Below are 21,810 nucleotides of genomic sequence, written 5' to 3' on the forward strand. Positions count from 1 at the left end.
GATTGCCTGCAGAGGCAATGAAAAATGTTGTAAGGCTTCTGATAAAGCCAGTAGATATCAGAATAAAGCAACACTTCCTCTTCTATGCGTCCATCAGAGTTTAATTTAAGACTATATATGCAGAGCATTTCTAAAAATCTGGTTTTGAGATTGCATATCAGCACATGCCTCTGTTGCTCTCCACAGGGAGAGTTTGCCTGCATGCACTTGAGAACTGCGCAAATGGGATTTGCAAATACTTCTTTGACTAAATACTGAGTAGAAATGGAAACCTAAAAGGGGGGCAGCTGTGGGTCAGGAGGTAGAGTAGGTTTTCCACTGATGAAAGAGTCAGGTTTGAAAAGTCACCAGTTCTTTCACGTGCTAAAAATGATTGGTTCAAGCATGGGCAGCACAGTGTGGGACCACCACATAGCTACAGCACACTTAATCTAAGCTGTCATGTTTCTGCATTTCCATCTAACGCCATGACATCATATCTGGCTTCACTAATCTCACAAACAGCTGCAAACAAAACAGCAATTGTAAAAATACGGGCTTATCTAGTGGGTCATCGGAAAGGCACCATCTTAACAACTGGCCTCCCGCTGCCGTCATCTCAGTGAGGCCTTGTTCTGCTGAAGGTCTCTTCCTGTTAAAACAAAGCAGATCTTTTTCACTTCCGCACTGGCCTTTCCGTTAAAGTAAAACCTGCCCTGTGGCTGATTTTGTCGTGAAACTGAATTGAAGTTTATTACAACCACAACATTTTTAGAAGTGCAATGACATTATACTTTAATTGCCAAGATTTTTTTTCTTTTTTTGTCTTTGATAACATCTGGAGGAAGTTTCTGGTGTTTCTGGGCAGTCAGTCTTCTGTTATCGAGCAGCACATACTAAACAAACATCCGATAATTCTTTCTTCAGATATATGAAACAGTAGTTTGGAAACAATCAAATATTGTTATTTGTGTAATTGTGCCTCTTATTAATGCATCAATTCTAAATAATTGCCAAATTGGATGCAATTACATGACAGACTTCAGTCTCCCTGTTAATTAATATGCATTGCTCCATTTAACTAAAATAAACATAAGCTTAAAGGTCAATTTTGTGTGTTGGGCTGTGATATCAATTGCAGGAGAAACTGGGGCTCATGCAAACTCTATATTGCCGTGAGGCCTATGTAATCAGATTAGGTAAGTAATTGTGTCAGATTGCTTTTAGTTCAGTGGGTTAAGTTACTACTTACAAAAAGCTGCCAAGTAATTTGTATTCACTGACATGTTCAAAGTAATCTGATCCAACCCTGCCTACAGCAAACTACTAAGTACTGACCCACAAGGTCACGTACAGACATGCCGAGTTGTCCCTGCCTATGAAAGCATGACGTTGTCTAAATGAACCACGTTGTTGTTTCAGGTCTCTGAAAACTTTCAGGAGCTGAAGAAGAGAGCAAAAGCACCTCAAACTCAGGAACTGGTTAAAGAGCCATACTCATTGACAAACAGCACATTGAACCATCCCCGCTGTGGCGTACCGGACTACCCCACCAAGGAAGAGTGGCGGCACCGGGGGCGATACCGCCAGAGACGCTACACCCTGTATGGACAACGCTGGGACAAGACGGACCTCACCTATAGGTACACACTGGGGCCCTTAGCTGTGTTGTAACTATATGCTGTGTTTGATCATAAATAAAGCTTACAATAATAAAACGTGAACTTCTACAGTCCCGAGAGAACTCCGTGCTGATGTAAGCCACGAGATTCATCCGAAATGTGCAGCTGAAAAAGCGTCCTGCAGTGTTACCATTTGGTGCACGAACATACGATTGTTTTTCTGCTTCAGCAGGCGGCTTTTTCAGACGAGAAAAAAAACTGTTTTCTCAAACCCGAACAGCAGATGGACGCAGTTAGAGATTAGATGGTGAATATGGTGGAGTATTTAGGAACAATGAGCCAAATATAGAGACTGAGAAAGTAAAGGAATTGTAGCGTCTTAGTAAAGTGTTTGGACAATGATCACAACACTTCAGTGCAGCCTGGTATTGATCCTCCAAATCTCGAAACATCATTCTTCCAAAAGATATTCATTCAAGTGGTGAAGGAGTAGAAAGCTATGACTGTATGGATGTGGGTGATGTCCACTCTCATCAGCATAAAAATACTTCATCACTGGATAAATGTGATCACTAAGAAATGCTTTGCAGTGACGTTTCCCTCCATCAGCTTTTAAGTGATGACACATTAACCTGTTTTCAAGTTAAAGTACTGTGTGTCATTATACCATTATACAGTTCATGTCTTGTGTACCTTTAGCTCATTTTTTAAAAACCTCAGGACCCCAACTTTTTGGTTGCAAAGCATTCAAAAACAGGAACTTCACTGATCTTTCAAATGAAACCTACTCCCTCTTACTTGTACACCCAAAGGACTAATTACATGCAAACAAAATGCAATGAATTCATCAACACCTCCCATGTAAATTGGGAAACAGGGGGCACCTGGATTTGAACCAGAGACCTCTTGATCTGCACTCAAATGCTCTACCACTGAGCTATACCCCCTCAGCCAGTCACTTTATGCAGAAGCTAGACATAGGTTTCAGTCTTGGAAAGTGAAGGTGATGTTGCTGTGCCTTACAGCTGCATTCTTTGAAATGAGCAGCTCCAGAGTTATATAGAAGTTTTTGAGAAAATAACCTAGTTCTCATTTCAAGTGTCATCACTTTAAGTTAATTAATGGACATCAATTTAAAGTCATGTCTCGTCTACTTAAATTCGTGTTGACTCACTTCCTCGTTCCCATCTCCACTGGGAGACGAGGAGTTGAGCATGTGCAATTTGGGAAACGATAATGGGAGAGTCTCCCAGTTAAAGTAATATACACAGTAAGGCACAAGCATATGGTTTAGGGGAGAGGTTGGGAACTCAAGGCCCAGTGAGCCTTGGGGTGCTCCAAGGAACAGTCCTTATTTAAACATATAGTTCTTATTTAAACAGGGGGCATCCGGATTTGAACCAGAGACCTCTTGATCTGCTGTCAAATGCTCTACCACTGAGCTATACCCCTACAGAATGGTCTTGACTGTTTGCAGAAGATGGACATAGGGTCCAGTCTTTAAAAGTGAAGGTGATGTGGCTGTGCTTTAAAGCTGCATTCTTTGTAATGACCAGTTGTATAGAGGTTTTTCAGAAAATGAACCTAGTTCTCATATCAAGTGACATCACTTTAAAGTCATGTCTCTTCTACTTAAATGTGTGTTGACTCACTTCCTCATGTCTCTTCCGTGTTCCCATCTCCACTGGGAGATGAGGAGTTGAGCATGTGCAATTTGGGAAATGATAATGGGAGAGATTCCCACTTAAAGTTAAAAAAAATATACACAAAAAAGCACAAGAGTATGGTTTAAGGGAGGAGTTGGGAACACTGGCGCTTGAGGCCTGGAGTTCCCCACCTCTGGTATAGGGCATGGCCCCTTTTTCAATCAACCATTGTCCATTGATTTTTTAGTCAGATAGGTAGCATTTAAATAGGAATTTACTAAAGTAAAATAATCCTCATGTATCTTATACTTTGTGCCAGCCCTTGTTTTATCCACTGTCTGCAACATTGTCTTAGGCTTCTCCTTTAAGAGAACTTTCTTCTGATTGGCTGACCCCAACCAAACAAAAGGTTACGCCCAATTCGCACCACCCATTATGGCCATATTTGGTGGTTGCCATATAGTGCAGCTTGGAAAGTTGTTTTTTTTTTTCAACTTAAGCAAATAAATGAAATGAAAAACAGCTCTTACACAAACAGGGGGCACCTGGATTTGAACCAGAGACCTCTTGATCTGCAGTCAAATGCTCTCCCACTGAGCTATACCCCCACATTCTGTTAGCGCTATTGACTGTATACAGAAGATGGACATATGGTCTTTAAAAGTGAAGGTGATGTGAATGTGCTTTAAAGCTGCATTCTTTGTGAGGTCCGGCTCCAGAGTTACACAGAGGATTTTGAGAAAATAACCAAGTTCTCATATCAAGTGACATCACTTTAAGTTAATTAATGGACATCGATTTAAAGTCATGTCTCTTCTACTTAAATGTGTGTTGACTCACTTCCTCATGTCTCTTCCTTGTTCCCATCTCCACTGGGAGACGAGGAGTTGAGCATGTGCAATTTGGGTATTGATAATGGGAGAGGCTCCCAGTTAAAGTTTAAAAAATGATACACAAAAAAGGCACAAGCATATGGTTTAGGGAAGGAGTTGGGAACTCCAGGCCCCAAGGGCCGGTGTCCTGCAGGTTTTAGATCTCACCCTGGGTCAGTACACCGGAATCAAATGATTAGTTCTTTACCAGACCTCTGGAGAACTTCCAGACATGTTGAGGAGGTCATTTAGCCATTTAAATCAGCTGTTTTGGATCAAGGACACATCTAAAGCCTGCAGGTGTGGAGTTCCCCAACCCTGGTTTAGAGGATTGCTATCTTTCGATTAACCAGTATCCATTGGTTTTTCAGTCAGATAGGCTGCATTTTATCCACTGTCTGTGACATTATCTTAGGCTCCTCATTTAAGGGAACTTTCTTCTGATTGGCTGACCCCTGCGAAATTCGCACCACCCAATATGGCCATATTGGGCATAACTGCCGAATGGTCCAGCTTTGAAAGGTTGTTTTCAACTTAAGCAATTAAATAACTAAATCAGTCTTTATTCAAAGAGGGGGCACCCGGGTTTGAACCGGAGACCTCTTGATCTGCAGTCAAATGCTCTACCACTGAGCTATACCCCCATGTCCTTATTTGCTGCCTGTCATAGACTGTATATAAAAGATGGACACTGCGTGCAGTGCAGCATTTTGATTGTGGTCTTGATTGTTTTCCTTTAAGTTGTCATCTAAGCATTAGCAGAGAGTAACAGCAGAGCTAAAAGAGAGAAAATACACATTCAACATATGAACATCACTCTGTGTTCACATCTTGTTCCTGCTCTTGAGACAGACTGGATTAAGGACATAAGGAAAATAATCAAAAATTACACAACCTACAGAGCACTTTCAGTCGTCAACTTGACCTTCAGAAAAAGGGGTGGTGCTTTTCTTTAATCTAAAGCCGTGGTACCATCGAGCGTCTGGCGGTCTGGCTGCTGCCTCTCTGTCTGGCTCACCCGGTGTCCCTTTCATTGTACTCATTCTTCAACCTAACACTATACGAAGACAGGCAGAGCGAAAGCAAGAGGTAGGAGGGTGATTTTAATAGCAGCACTGGCCACAATCTAATTAGATTCTGCTTCACAGGACCAGCTCATGGTGACACCTGACGGAGTGATGTGGTTTACCAGGATCAAGGCAACACCCAACTACGTCAAACTCTCACTGTTATGACCATAATAAGGCCCTCGTTCCTCCCCAGCCGTTGTAAATGAGTCTGATATGAGAGTGGAGCCATGCTAATGAGGCCCTGTGTTTATTTTTTATTCAGAACCAGCCAGCGTTTTGAGCTTGTGAGGCAAGCTCTGGCATGACACCGAAGTCAAGCTGGCTCAGCTGAGAGCGCTGTTGTTGTAACCGCTTGAATGGTTTTTAGATCAACTGAAAAGGAGGTCTCAGGTGGCTGCAAAAGGTTAAAGGATGGCAGGGCTGCGTTAAGGGAGATAGATTCCACGAGTTTGCTTTTTTTATATATGTTAGACTTCATTCTTTAACTTTCTTATGTTAAAAACATTTTGTCTACTGCAAGGAAGCAAAATAAGTTGTAAAAGGTTCGCTTAAACTGGTCTGCAGTGACAAACGTTGCACACACATGGAGTAATGACTTGTCAGTCATACAGTAAACCAAACCCTGCTGCTTTTTGACTGTAAAGGAGACAGAAAAACATCATAAAACCCACAGGGAAAGTGTTTCCTGTGGTCACTGCTTCACTTCAGGACTTCTAAGGAAACAAGAAGTCGTCCCTTTAGGAAGAATGCTGGTTTAAGTCACTTCAGGTATATCTTTGGCTTTTAACCCAGAAGCTGCATCCATGTTTATACAGTTTATGGTATTAAACAGCAATTTATCCAGCTGTTACAGAGCAACACCATTCATTTGGAAACAGATCGACGCAGTCTAAAGTTCTCTCTTTTTGCACTGCTCTCCACCAAGTCTGAGAGCATGGGCTGTGATAGTTTCACCTGCTTCTTTTAAAGTGCTCCAGTCACAGTCACACACTGGTGATGGCAGCTACATTGTAGCCACAGTCACACTGGGGCGCACTGACAGTCCAAAAGACTGAAATATGTATTTTAAAGGGAATAATTTATTATTTAGTAAGTACCTAAGTACCTAGGTCGTATTTAGATTTATTTATATATATCTTCTAATGTATAAAATATTTGAGCCATACAGGTAGATGTCTCTTAACAGATCAATACCTGTACACTTTGTATCTGTAAAAATACACTCTAAATTCAGAATCAGACACTTTTCATTTTTCAGTAAACACTCTGTTGGTATTTCTTTTCCCACACATCGAGGTTTAAGAATTTTTTTTACGCTATTTGGAGGGCAAACTAAAAAGGCAGTTATTGGGATGAATGTCTGGAGTTTTTACTGCTTGTGTGTCTCCAAATTAAGACCATATTTTCCATAAACCCCCCAAAGAACAGGAGCTGATAACGACCACTGTAAATAATGGAAACGTGTCCTGTCTTCTCGATTAGTTCCTTGAAGCAATGCACTAAATTCTTAGTGATGGGCTTTGTCAGCCGTTAATGTGCTCGGTTTTAAGTTGCTGTAGTTGCTTTGATTTGTTTGGTACAAATGGTTGCAATGGTTAGTTTCAGATGTTGCTTTTCTGCTGGTTTTAGTTGCCGCCATTGCCGTGTTCAGTTGAAGGCGTTACTGTGGTTGCAGCATTTGGCTTAGCTGCTGTAGTTGCCATATTTCACAGTCGCTTGAATTTTAGTGGTTAGTTTAATTTTTTTTGTAGTTTAAATGTAATATTGGTGTAGCTTCAGTATTAGTTGCTGTAGTTTTACAACAATTAACAGCAACTGTAGTTTTGTAGTCTTTGGGTAAGAAAAAGTTGCCCAAAAACAAGTGCACAGATGTCATGCTCAGAGCGAGAGAGGTCTGTTGCAAAAGCTCTGTCTCCTTTGCCTCTCCGTCTGTTGTGCTGCACATCCAGCAGGCCCTGATGACATGACCTCAGGGACTTGCTGGGGACGTATGGGTGAAAAATTTCTCTGATCCACACTGGCGCTTGTCCATGCAGAACTCTAAAAGTCAAAATCTTAAAGTGGACTCTAAAGGCAATGGGGAGCTTACTTTATCCAGAAGTCTCACAGCGGCAATCTGAACAACCTGCACGTGTTCCAGGGAGGTTTTGTTAAGACGTGAACAATGAATTGCAAAAACCCAGACGTGATGAAATAAAGGCATGAATAAATGAATCTCCAATTCAGAATGTGACACAGTGGAATTCAGCTTGGCAATATTTCTCAACTGATGAAAGCCAGAGTGAGCCAGAGACTTAATGTGAGCATCCAAAAGGAAGGCTGAGTCAAAAGTTACACTAAGATCTCTCATCGCTAGAAAAAGAATTTTGTTGTTGTGGAAATCATCTCAGCCACCATTATTAAAGTCTGGCTACAGGATATCTTAGGACTCTTACAATTGGAGAAGATAAAATTCTCCATCAGAGGCTCATCGGATAGATTTTTTACTTAAATACTTAGAAAAGTTACCAGCACGAGAAATCTCTCTGTAGTCCACCATATGACAGTGTACAAATTTTTCTGCTATTCCCAGCAGTGGCTGTTCTACCTTATAAGAATACTCTATTTAAAGATATTCCAGCATTATTAGTTTGTTTCGACCGAGGAGCAAGTAATCATTAATATTAATATTAATATTGTTACTATTGGTTAAGATTTATATCAATATTGATTAATGTTAAGACCTTGTTTTTTGAGGCTAGCAGATGTTAATGTTAATATTAAACTATAAGGATACGTAGTACTATCTTATTGTTGATTTCTTTTCTTGTTTTTTGTTTTGTTTTTTTTACTTTGTTTTGTTTTCTATGGGTCAATTCATTTTCTCTATAACATATTCATTTTTACATTATTGGGAGGGAGTGGGGGGTATTCAGGTACTCATCCCATTTATGGTTTTTTTTGTATGTTATAAAAAAGGAAAAGATTATTACTTCTATATGTACCTATGTGTTTTATGACAGTTTGGTATTGAAAAATAAAAGAAAGAATAATAAAAGTTACACCAAGGTTCCTGATATAAGATTTTTCAAATGTGGTAGGAGGCCTAGAGTTCCTCATCATTAAGTTGGATAAAATTATCTGCCATCCAACTTTTAATAGATTCAGCATCATCTGCACAGCACTGATAGGAAATAAAAGTGCTTGAAATGTACTAAAGAGGGAGTGGAAACAACAGAAACAACAAAAGGCCCCAAACCAGAACCTTGTGGCACACCGTAGACAAGAGAAGTGGAAGAAGACAGCTTAGCTTAAACAATGGAAGAGTTAGCCTGGTTTCATCCACTCATATGTCACATTAATGAACATTTTAGATTTTAATGTCTTTATACAATAGGAAGTTTAAAACCATAGTTTGTGGCTTGAGAGGACTCTTTACAGTGAAGCTATTCATTATGAACAGTCAGGTTGCGCGGTCTGGTACCACTGTGCCAAAAAATGTTATATAGCCAGTAGCGCTACATACAAGCTAAGCACGTCCTGACAGCTCTGAGCAATCTTCTCTGTGTATTCACAGAGTTCTAAAAAACTTTACTCATGTAATTCAAAAAACCTCATGTAAGTCTAGATCATACTTTACAGAATTCAAGTACCATTCCTGTTAAAGTTCTCCACTTAGCACCGTACAAAGTGTAGCAACACATGGACACACATTTGTGTCTTCTTTTAGAGTACTTTCAGTTAATGGGGTGTAATCTCCTTTTTAAACCCATGGTAACAACCAAATGCAGGTGTTTAACACTTCTGCACTGTGATGATTGGACAGTCAGGCCAGCTTGCTGCTTGTTTTCAGCAGTTATGCCTCTCTGCAGATGTTGCTGTAGTCCAGTGGGTACTTAAGCTGGAGATGTTTAAGTGTGTGGTTGCAGATGTTTCTGTTTTCGCAGTGGTTGCTTTACCTGTTGCTTTTGCCATTTATAGTTGTGCATTGCAGTAGTCACAGCAGGTATTTTAGTTGCAGATGTTGCTCTGTTTGCATGAAGAGGGTTCATGTATTTAGTTGAAGGTGATGACGTTGCTATATTTAGGTGCAGATATTTCTGTAGCTGCAATGAGCAGTTTAGTGGCAGATGTTTCCTGGTAGTTTACTAGTTGGTTTAATTGCTGTAGTTGCAGTGGTGCAGTGGTTAGCACATTTGCCTTACACATTAACGCTTCCTGGCTCCTCCCTGGGAGGAGACACAGCACCAGCCTCATGGGGTACTCAGTGAGCTCCCAGGGCCGGTCCCATGGATAATTGCGAGGGTTGCGTCAGGAGGAGCATCCGGTGTAAAATCTGTGCCAGGACAAACATTGCTATAGTGACCTCTCGGGATATAAGAACGCATCCGAAAGAAAGTTTCAGTGACTGGGTTAGTCAGAGTAATTACTGTGTATAGTTGTGTAATCACAGTGGGTAGGTTATTGACAGACGTTTCTGTAGTTTGCTAGTTGGTTTAATTGCTGCAGTTTCTTTAGTTTCAGTGGTCAGTTTCGTGTCAGTAGTTACTGTGTGTAGTTGGAGGTGATGCTACAGTTTTTTTGGTCGGTGTGGTTGGAAATGTTGCTGCATTCAGAAGACGTCCAAAGCTTTGCTTGCCAGAGGCTGTTGCTTCATACCAACCCCAGACAGCTGTGCATTTCCATAATATATCACAGTAATCTCATTTACCGCAGAAGCAACATTGAGATTTGATGCAAAGCCAGTGTTGGTCCATATGATTTATGAAGCATTTCAGTCTTCTTGGTAAAGCGTGATATTTTGTGGATTTTTGGTTTTATTTTGTGGGTTATCACACTGGGTGGTTTTATCTAAAAGGAAAGGGAGGAGATTTTACCGCAGTGTTTTGTTAGCAAGCCTGAGGGTAGAAGAACACCTCCCCACTAAAGAGACAACTGAAGATATCTGATTAAAAGGGGGATGCAAGGCTGGTGGTCTCACTTTGCTACTGTACATCCTGTGTGTGCGTATGTGTGTATGTAACACCTCTATTCATTTCCTGCAGGATTGATGGATTTCCTTGGCAGTTTGGAGAGGAAAGGGTTCGAGGTGTCTTTCGGGATGCAGCAAAGATCTGGAGTGACGTCACTCCGCTCACCTTTACCGAGGTCCGTAACGGACACGCTGACATTCGCATCGACTTCAGAAGGTGGGAAGAATTGCTGAAAAAAATATTAAAAAGATCAGGAGCAAATGTCAAATTACACCATGTTGTGAATTATAGTTAATTAGGCCTAAATATAAAACGTGAGCATCGTTACACCTGAGAAATACAGCTGCATTTGAGCTAGAATAATACAGTTTATGATGCGGTTATGCCACAAATCATGGTTAATAGACATTGCTTTAAAATGGCACTCAAAGGACACATTGTCTCCTTTTTCTTTAATATCTGTTGCCTTGATTCCCGCTCCTTGTGTTTTTTCCTCGCCTCCTCCACTTGCATCTCTGGTGGGAGGGAGTAAAGCAAAAAAAAAAGAGAAGCAGAGGAATTGAAAATGTGTAATTTGGTAAAGAAGAGTTTTTTTTCTTGCTGCCCCAAAATGCACAAAGACCCAACTAATCATTGTACAGGAACAGCATCCAAGATGTGCTAGCTTCAAAGTCAGGGGGCACCCGGACTTGAACCGGAGACCTCTTGATCTGCAGTCAAATGCTCTACCACTGAGCTATACCCCCACCTGCCAGTCCTTTGCAGAGCTGACTTATATCTGCTTTCTTTGTAAAGTCCAGCAGGTCACCTCTGTATGCAAAAAGATAGTATAGAAGTCCATGATAAAACCTTTGCTTTGTAATTGCAGTAAACACTCTACACTAGTTCAGGTTAATACAAGATGTTTATTTCATGAATTATGTTCTCGTGCTATCATTTATTGGTTGATGAATGAAAACAATTTCTCAACATATCGGTAAATACCTAATATTGACCGATAATGTTGCCAGTTAACCTAATTAGTTGTAAACTGTTCCTCCATTTTTCTTGCTTTAGCACTTACTTTTGCCACCTTTTATTGCCGCCGTCCCAACTTTTCGAGACACGTTGGTGCCATCAAAATCAAAATAAGATAATGCTGTCTCACTTTAAACATTTTCTGAGTTCTATTGTGAATAAAATGAGATTACATTTACATTTTTAGAGTTGTAGTTGTAGTTGTGAGTTAGATCCAGCATAGATCATTTTGAACTAAAGACAAAGATCTTTGCTACAGAGGGATTTCCAGAATCACAAAGATGAAAACACGAGATTACAGAGCAAGAAAAGACGAGGAGATTATACCAGAGATATAAAACTGGACTTTTGTGGGGGATCTGTGTCATCCTTGGAATTATGTAAATTCTTTTGTGAAGCTTTGATTGGTTATCAGTGGAGCGATTTTTATGTTTTTCCTCTTTTGAATCAGGTTGTGTTTTTGCTTTTGAATTGCTTTTATCCACTCTTATAGAACCAACTACAGATGAATGATAAGATAAAGGAAAAACCAGCATTAAATGCCCCAGTAACCTTTACGGCCACCAGGTGCTCGATTATTCAGGTCTATGAGCACATCTGGAGGGTTGATTACCTTTCTTCCCAAATATATTCTCTTATTTTTTCTTGCGTTAGTAGTGATGGAGAGTGAGGTCACACATTAATCCAAGATGTCCCATTGTTGTTCATTTATGACTACAAAGACCAAAACATACGGTTCATTTTCCTCAAATATATATAATCAGCAAATCGTTTAGTGATCCCTGTTAGTGATGCCTGGGGCAGTTCAGCCATAACTTTAGACTTTTCCTGCTCATACATGCTTTGAACGATCTTGTTACCAAAGTGGACACGCAACAGGATGTCATAGCGTGGCTCAAGCACGTTCATCATATCTTTAAACCCCTTGTTTTGCACAACGGAATATGGCCTCATGTCTGCAGCCATAAACACCTTTTTTAATAGCTTTAGCCCGGTCGGATTGGGCAGCAAAGGGCTGCTTAAATGCCGCAAACTCCTCTGCTCCTCCACTTGGACCGCTAGCGCTGGCCATAACTATCGCTTGACAGACTGACCACGCGCACCATACACACATTTTTATTTTATTTTTCGAATCTTCGGATCACGTGCGTGCCGAACCGTGGAGTGGGAACTGTTCAGATCACGGATCAATAATGATCCGTTGCACCACTAGAATGCACACATTAAAGGATATAGGGAACTACAGGGATCTAGGAGTGGGGGGGACACACAACACTGAGGGACAACAAGCAAAAGAAGAGATGAGCAGTACATTGTTAATTTATCCAATTGTGCTTATTCTTTCTGCTAGTGTTGAATCCTCCCTTAAAGCTGAAGCTGACAGATGAATGTTTAGAATCTTTTGTCTGTAAAGCTGTTAAAAGGTTTCTGCTCAGTGCCTTTATTGCTCATCGGAGTGTTTGTTTTATAAAAACCTGCAGTTTATGGCATGGAGACAACCTTCCCTTTGATGGCCGGGGTGGCATTCTTGCTCACGCTTTCTTCCCTAAAACACACCGACAAGGTGAAATTCATTTTGACGCTGATGAGTCATGGACACTCGGAAACCACATGGGTGAGTGTATGGCTGAGTTTATTTTTTATTGCTGGAAGCTGTGCATAAAAACTGTGAAATGAATAGAATTACAGTTGTGATTACTGTCTGAATATCTCCATTGTCTGCTGCTGTCGCTGTCACTTGTTTCCCAGCAGAACATTTGTTTCAGTAAATAGCTGCCATGTTTTGTGGAGTTGCAGAAGGCATTCATCTGTGGCTCTCAGTAATATCCAGCCTATTGTTATGGGTTTTTTGATCCCCGTATACCATAACAGGAGCTTGGTTTTCATTGCTAGCAATAATTCATACTGATGATTTAGTTCATAATTTTTACTGACAGAATTATTGGGCACAGCAAAGGGACAGAGGGGGTCAGTGGTTAGAGGATTTTGACTTTGCTTTATCCAGATGATGTGGTTCTGTTGGGCAGCTTGAAGTCAGGTGTTAAGAACCTTGATTGGGAATTTGGTTAAAGTGTGAAGCCGTGTGGTTCTCAGCATGAAAAGGATGGGGTATGTACTCTGGGTAGAGATCTTTGGAAGAAGTGTCCCAAGAGGGCAAGAAAGAGTGGAAGAGATCAATGGAGAGGGTTGTGCAACATTTACAATGATGCAGATGGTCTAACGGTAAAGACAGATGAACATGAAAGTAGAATTGTAACTTTATGGTTGATTTAAGTTCCTGGCCTCACTTTGGGTTGTGACAGAGGGAATGAGTTTGCAGATAGCAGCAGGAATGAGCAAATGAGGGCATCTGCTACGTGCTGCATGAGGTAGCGTGTAGCCTCCTTTCAGAAGAGCTGGATGACATGCCCAGGGGTGGGAAGTTCCCTGTGACACTAAGATAAGATAAGCAGCTGAGGATGGATGGGTGGATGGATGGATGGATGGATGGATGACTTTTGGACTGATGGACATTTTTTTACTTGTTTAATCAAATTATAAAGTAGTTTCCAGGAGCTTCCATAGTTGTCAGGTACATTACTTTAATATATGGGCTGAACTGACATATATCTAAACTTTCATGCTGCAGTTTTTTTAGATAATAGTGTTATCGCTAAGACCAAAACAAAGCAAGGCATACTTTTATATGAGAAAAGTACGAAACTGACAAAAATAGTCCATGTTGCTGTCAGTTTCTTAAACCCAATGTTTGTGACAGTCCAGAAAATAAGTTCACTGTACCACAAATGAGGCAGTAAAACAGCCACGTAAATGACATAAATGTGTTTGTACTGGAAACATGATCAACAACATCTGTGTATTGTTTTAGACTCACAGATGTTTTTGTTGTCTTGTTGTGACCAGCTTTGGCTGGGGAGACAACGTCACTTTTTCAATCATGTTTTCTTGAGGTCATACATTCATAGAGTGCTTGTCACACCTTGCAGCTAATTTTATATTGCCAGTAAGAAGTATGTCGCTGAATCGTCCAGAGTACCCAAAAGAAACTCGTGCAGGCGTGCAGATTCAAATCGAATTCCTTATTACCGTGCACTGCTGCAGCACTGATAACGTCTGTGTGTCGGTGAAATGTGTGGCTGAGAGTAGATATGAGTCAGCAGGGAGAGGTACTTTTTATGACTCGTTCAGGAGCCTTGGCACTGGATGGGCTTAGGTAGCAAAATCCCCACCGTGCAAGCAGGTCAAAACAAACAAAACTATCTTCAGACTTTGTTTGAACCAGGTGTGCCCCTCCATCCTTCCACCCTGCAGGCATGGACCTTCTCCAGGTTGCCGCCCATGAGTTCGGGCACGTCCTGGGCCTGCAGCACACCCGTACGAAGGGAGCCATCATGTCCCCACACTACTTCTTCGCCGACTTTCCACCCAGAATAAGCAATGACGACAAGTGGGGCATCCAACACCTGTACGGATCTCGGAGAGTTCGAGCCCCCGAACCCCAAACCACAACCGCCACCACAACCACTACCACAACTACCGCTACCACCACCACCAGCACCACCACCACTACTACTACTACTGAGAGCAACGAGATCTTCCCTACTGGAGTAAGTGAAACCGATGCAACAATCACAGAGTCATGAAAATGACCTAAATCTACACAAGAGGTGTAGATTTAAACCTTTACCCTGAAGCTTTATGCAGGCATTCGTGGTACCCAGAGGATAAAACTTTTGTTAGGATTTCATTATTTGCATATGTTATATCTGAATATACTATATCTTGACTCTACTATATTTCTGCTGTACGACTCAAATTAGTTGTCATTCAATTTAATAAACAGTTGAATAGTTTCCAAAACAAGAACCATAACAAGATAATGGTTTTTCTAAACAGGACAACGTTAGCCTAAACAAGTTAAAGTTTACCTAAACGGGATCATGATAGCCTAAACATATTATTGTTTTCAAGATCATCAGGGTTGCTGATAGTCACGTTTCTGGTTTATGAAACACACTTTTGCATTCATGCTCACACTGCCCAAACAAACCTTACACCTTATAAGGATTGGCCTTAAAAAGGCATTTCCGGAGCTTAAACATAGGAGAATGCAAAAAAACAAACAAGGTTTACATGTCTGACAATCTGACTGTAAGAGCTTATTAATCAGATTCCTCAGTAAACGCAGCTGATCCTGCTTTGATAAGACTTAAGCTGGAGCTGACGTGTTGTTTCCAGCTGTTTATTAAATGCCTGCACTTTCATAGCGTATGAATCCAAAAGTGAGAGAGTCACGCACATTTATGCATGTGGCACAGTAAATATCAATCAGTTACTGATTGGTGATTAAAGGGAGTTTAACCTTCTCTGTGTCAGGAGAGACTTTAAAGCGCCCTGAGGTGACTGCTGCTGTAATTTGGTGCTATATGGATAAAACGAATGAATTGAGTCATATTGAATTATTCGTTACGCTGAGGGAGGCCCGGTCAGGACCCAACACTGGGCCAGGTCGGCTTTGACGCAGAGTCACAGTTTTACTGTTAAACACAGGTTGAGGAGCTTCAGTCAACTGTCCTATTCTCAGTCTTCACCTCTTCACTAAAGTCAAAGGTGTTTTTTGTTGTTTTAAAACTCAGAGTCAGTGTTTCCAGTCGAATCTGACAGCATGGCAAGCGCTAATGAGCTACAGGCAAAAAGCATGAAACAATCCAGAGGTCACACACAAGAAAACGACTATGAATGGGAGGAAGAATGAACAGACGCAAGCAGCACTGCAAAGACGATGAAATGATTTGGCCAGTTGGGAGGGAAACATAGGTTCATATACTGAGGAGGGCAATTGGCTAATTGTACACAGGTGTGGCCCAAGAAGAACAAAGGTATAGTTTAAGACAAATAGAGATTTCAAAATAAAGTAGAAAGTGACTAATAGAACACAGGTGAGTCTGATCAAGTTACAAAGGATGGAAAGCTGCCAAACAACAAAACAAAACAGCAAACGATCGTCACATCATGACAGTGTATAACTGAGACTTATGTTCATGCATGCTTTGTTAAAACTTTTGCATATTGCCACTGATTAATTAGCTTCTTAATAAAATGTATTAGCTTGCTAAGCTGTAGATGTCTGATAAATTATCACTATATGGACAAAATAATCAGTGTATCAACCAATGAACTATTTGGGGTATATACACAGTGGCACCTCTTGACTATTTAAAGAGCATACCTGATTTCTTTGTGTTGGTATTGCTCCAACAACAGTATAATTACTGTTGTTCCACGACCACCTAATCAACCACTAACCAATCACATTGTTGTGCTTTTTTATTTTTAGACATACTGTATATTTAGGGGCTCAGTCTGCATTAGGGAGTTCCAGCGGATAACCTACATGTGTGTTTTTAATGGGACATATGGCTTGTTTTGGGAAAACAATGGAGCTCGGTTGAGTTTTATGGGATTTTTCAACAAGCCTCATCCTGTGAATGGCATCGATTTGTGCGGTCAGGAGACGCTTATGTTGCAAAATATATTTCAAGGCTGCATGCCAGTCTGACAGTGCGTGTCTTTGAAACTATACCACATTAGACATGAGTGTTTTCTTTCATCAACCATACAAGATAAATGGGGGTCAAACACAAAAGTAATCTTTTAGTCTCGTGAGAGTTTCTCTCAGGCGAAGACCGGGAATTGTTTCCACTTCACATCACTTCTTTGTGTAAAATTTGTAACTGAGAGGATTTTCACTTATACTGAAAATCCCTGAAATTCCCTGTGATCGTTTGTGGGAATAAAAGTAGTCTTCAGCCTTACGAAGCACAAAGACCCACTTTGCTTGTCTTTTCAGACAATAAAACGGCTCTTTAACACTTCATTACGTGCAGCATAAATCTCTCAAACCTTACATGTAAGCAGATGATTGCATGTGGAAATGAACATTCGATCTGTCTTTTTTCCAGCCCGATGCCTGCAGGACAGAGTTTGATGCCGTATCTATGATCCGAGGAGAGCTGTTCTTCTTTAAGTCGGGCTACGTTTGGAGGATCAGGGACGGGCATCTGGAAAGCGGTTACCCGGCACTGGCGTCCCGTCACTGGCGGGGGATTCCCAACAACATCGATGCCGCCTTTGAAGACAAGTCAGGGAATATTTGGTTCTTTCAAGGTGAGCAGTAAAGACATTTGAGCTGCTCTTAAGTGGTTTATGGTTTTATGTAAGCGCAGTTCAGGGGAGCGATAATTGTACAGAAACACAGAAGTAAAGCATTCTGCCCATGTATGGGCATGTTTAAATAGATGTAAAAATGTTAATTAACATGGGTCTGTGATGTTGCTGCAGTCGAGTGTACCAAACCACCATAGACTCCCAGAAACACTGTAAAAGCTGTTTTTATAATTATACGTAATTATAGCTACGTATAGCTAAATAAAATAACTGTTGCTCTTATCTTGACAAACGTCAGCTGCTTGATCAGCGTCTGCTTTATGGACGGGCCAGTCAAAAAGTCTTCTGACATCCTTTTTTTAAAAACATTTAATGTCTACTAAAGTTAACTTAACCTATCAGTGGAAGAAACAACAGGTCTGAAGTCACCATCAAGATGCGTTTAAGAAATCTCAAATGAGGTTGAAATAAGGCCAGGCAGTACTCTCATGTAATACCACACTGGACCACAAGATGGCGAAGCGTCTTAGTCAACTTGACACATGGCTCAGCATACAGCGTTCAGAATTCACGTCATACTTAACCGATTCGTTTTTGTAGCTAGAAAATACATTATACCAAAAAAATTAACGTACATTAATTACAAGTCATCTTATTATATAAAAATAATATTAATTGGAGCCCACCGTCTGTGCAGGTGCAAACTACTGGGTGTTTGATGCTGAGAGGCGGATCAGGGGGCCGGAGTCCATCAGGAATTTGGGCCTGTACGAGTCTGGGATCCAGGCAGCACTGCGCTGGGGCCAGGACCCCAACTACAACACCTACTTCTTCAAGTCAGGCAGCTACTGGAGGTTCAGCCCCCAGGACAACCGAGTCGAGTCTGCCCCGCGCAGCATGCAGGACTGGATCGGCATCCCCAGCGTCGTGGACGCCGCTTTCCGAGACATCTACGGTACGTGCGCGTGTCTCTGAAATAAAATGACATTTGGAGCGCTACATGTGATTGTTGAATTAAGACGCAGGAACGTTACCATGCTATAAATATGATAATAAACAGTTTAAAATACTTTACAAGCTTTGTAAGTTTTAAAAATAACTCAGCAGTGGTTTTAACAGCTTTTCAGCTTTGCAACAAACAATGATTTTCAGCATTAAGATAATCTGATTCAGAATCACGCCGCAGTCGGGTTTCATGTTTTACACGAGCGCTATCAGTTTATAACGATTCCTTTTGATTTCAAGCAAATCAAACTAAAAACACAAATGCATGGAGAGAGTAAGAGAGGCTGTAAGTGTAACTGTACACACAACACAACAAGGATAATTTTATCTTCAACATGTCATTTATGAATGACCCAGTTATCATAAAAGCTGCTGCATGTGTTCCTGTGGATGTTTTGCTCTGCACGCTGCTTGTTTTCCTTGTTCTGCTGCTTCAGGTTTTCACTTGCTTATCTGACATCTGGCCAAGAGCGAGCAGCTGTTGGGCCAACGCGGGTACATTCGCAGTGGCGCTGATAAAAAATGTTTTGTTTGTGCTCTCTGTGTTTCAGGCTACGCTCACTTCATCCGAGGACGGCAGTACTGGAAATTTGACCCTGTTAACATGAACTCTTTGGAGGGCTACCCTCGCTACGTCGGCATGGATTTCTTCGGCTGCAGAAACGGGCGATTCTGAATCTGAGGATCTTTTTGTTTTTTTGCAATGGAGTAGTCTCTTTTTTTGTCTGTTTGTTTTTTTGGAGCAAAGACATTTTTATCTTTGGAGAAAGATTCAAAGGAGACGAAAGCGTCTCCTTTGAATCTGTTTATCTTTCATTTATTGATACACAGATCAAGTACACCTTCTTCTCAGGAAAACCAAGTTGTATTCCCTCAGACTTGGCACCTCCTGTGCAGCTATACTCATATTTATTTTGCACATTTTTGTCACAGTAAGGCTGAGTTCTGGGCCCTTATCTAACGATGTGTGCTGTGAACTGCACACTTCTCACCTCCTTTCTCTGAGCCGAAAAGTGAGATTTTGGTCCGCAGACTGTCCTCCTTAGTCTGTGTTTTCCATTCCAGCAGTTGTGTGTTTTCATCATGGACGGACTTCTGCTAACCCTATGAGGGTCTGAAGAGCGACATCAAACTTTGTACATGAGCTCCTGTAGGTGGCGATCAGAGTTTTGTTTGAACGATGAAACCCAGGAGCCACTCAGCAGGAATGTCAGCGAGCAACAATTTCAGCTATGCTTCCCTTTCTTACAGACATGATTGCACATGTAGTTGATTTTCCTGCCAACCTGAGTCCCATTAACCATAATTCAAAATCACCAAATCTATAAAAAGATGGACAGCCCACCAGATAGTCCCATTCTGAAGCCTCGAGCTGAGCATTTCTCAAAAGAACGCAATGTTACACAATCTCACAAGCGTGAACATTGATCGTCCTTTATGACTGCAGGGAAAGGTATCATTTATACCCCGTGTTGTATTCTGTATGGCTTTAATTTGGCAAACGAGGCCATGAACTCATTAGGTTAAAATTATATTTGATGTAGCTTTATGTGCATCTCTTATATACAGCCTACGATCAAAACACACCCAGATGTGAGAGACATTTGGCAGTTATGGCAAATGTAGTGTGGGCCAGATGTGTCTCAGATAGGACACAGATTTGGTTTGGGCAACATCTGGCCAGATTCACCATCACTGCTGGACCAAAGAACATTTGTGCCAAACATTCATTGCTGTTAGATACCAAAAATATAGTGCAGATAGCATTACCATAATATTATTCATGCATTATTCAGTGAGTCCTTTCAGAACTGATGTTTTCAGACACCTGAGTCATGATGATTTATGCCACGTTTCCTTTGCACTTTATCTAATTTAAATTTTTATCCGTACGAAAACCAGAAACTTCCAAGATTATAGCATTCGAAGTTTCTAATGTTTCAAGCTCCTATTTCAATTCTTTTCCTTACACCAATAGAAAGTTTTGATAAAATTAGATACACAAAAGTGAATGAAACAAAAAGCCAAAGAATGAAGAATCAAAAATTAACACTGTAACCACTCGAGTTGCTTTGACAGATAGAATCCACATACCGATACACCTCCTACAGCTTTTTTCATGTCAGCCTTGCTAGAGGTGAAGCTAGCCACAACCAAAGGTAGCCATGATGTGACAGTTAGTTGGTCACTTTCAGCCAGTAATAGTTGCCATAAATAACGTGTATGTTCTTCTTTAAAGTTTGCTCAGAGGTCTTAAGCTAACTCAGGTGTGAGTCACTGAATAAATATAAGAAACCCAGCCTCTCCTCTGGGTCAGAACATGTAACACCAGCAACGTTTCATCAGTGTCCGCTCCCCTGCTGTTTGAGACGAGGAGGTTTTGCCTTTACTTTTTATATTTGAACAAGAGTTTTTCAGATACTTTTCTTCCTGGCATTAGTAAATATTTTATGTTTTATACAGTGCAGGGTCTTTAAAAAGGCAGAAGAAAAGCAAATGCCATTGCTGTACATCACGTTTTGATGTCACTCTTCCAGCATGATGGTGTAAAGTTCTCACTTTCTCAGCGTGCAGGCACCTGTTGCAGGAAAAGCTTCAGGGCGCCATCTAGAGTGCAACACTGTCAACCACCTCAGAGACCGTGGTCACTCTTTGTGCCATCTTTGAAGTCATTGCGTCACCATCTGTCACATGGTGCTCTTTTCTGTTTCATTAGTAAGAGGTTTGGGAATAGCAGCGGCTGTGGAGATCAACCTGGTAAATAAAACATTTTTAAAAAAAATAGGATTTAAAACTAAATTTGAGCTGAAAATTTTGTTGCAGCAATAAGAAAGTTACATTTGGTTTTGTCTGCACCAGAGTCATTTTCAAATACTATGTTGGTACAGTCTGAAATATTAAATAAACAAAAGTGTTCGAGGATCAGCCTGAGGTCAAAATTTACAATATTTAACATAAAACTGTAAAGAAAATTCTTTCCATCAATGCCGGAAAGTAAAAGCAATTTAAGGACATGAAAAACTCTGGTTGCGACTCCTCTGTAGGTCAGCGCCCCCCAGGTTGAGAACCATTGCGCCATCATTTCCTTTGCTGCCTCCTGATGCAGCGCTTGAAGGCTCAGTGCAGGACACTGGCGAGTTTTAACAGCTCTCATTGTTGTTTGAATCATTTTTGCAACCCGTGAACTCTGCTTTCAAACATATTTATACACAAACAGCTTAGGAAAATGTTCCTGTATATACATGTCTTTAATATTGTTTTTAATCTTTTGTAGCCTTTACCCTGTTCATTGAAATGTATGACCTGCGTATTGTTTTCTGTTTTTTCTAAGTTACTGAAATAAATTCATAACCTTTTTATCCGTCTGGCTCTGGGGAGATTCAAGCTCAGAAACTGATTCAGACACTTTAAAACAGAAACTCACATTCTATAAGATATATTTCTGTAAAAGTAATTACAGTTTTAACCCGTAACTCAGC

At 40.8% G+C, this 21,810-nt stretch overlaps 1 protein-coding gene across 2 annotated transcripts in view; it reads left to right on the forward strand.

Annotated features, from left to right (window-relative positions):
* The window catches only part of LOC308404456 (stromelysin-3-like), a 34,776-nt gene extending 13,103 nt beyond the window's left edge, over positions 1–21,673 (forward strand). Inside the window, exons 2-9 of one of the 2 annotated variants that reach the window (XR_013973121.1) lie at positions 1,402–1,622; positions 10,214–10,357; positions 12,640–12,773; positions 14,471–14,766; positions 17,122–17,326; positions 18,024–18,281; positions 18,883–19,089; positions 19,126–21,673. Coding sequence is in view for 1 of the 2 variants with exons in the window: in XM_080894519.1 (XP_080750645.1) it covers positions 1,402–1,622; positions 10,214–10,357; positions 12,640–12,773; positions 14,471–14,766; positions 17,122–17,326; positions 18,024–18,281; positions 18,883–19,007 (1,383 nt within the window). In the remaining variant the exon portion in view is untranslated. Of the gene's footprint in view, positions 1–1,401; positions 1,623–10,213; positions 10,358–12,639; positions 12,774–14,470; positions 14,767–17,121; positions 17,327–18,023; positions 18,282–18,882 lie in introns of both variants that reach the window. The other variant, XM_080894519.1, reaches the window with a different exon arrangement.
* Positions 21,674–21,810: the final 137 nt, after the last annotated feature.

Source organism: Rhamphochromis sp. 'chilingali', assembly GCF_963969265.1.
Source record: "Rhamphochromis sp. 'chilingali' genome assembly, chromosome: 10".
NCBI lineage: Eukaryota > Metazoa > Chordata > Actinopteri > Cichliformes > Cichlidae > Rhamphochromis > Rhamphochromis sp. 'chilingali'.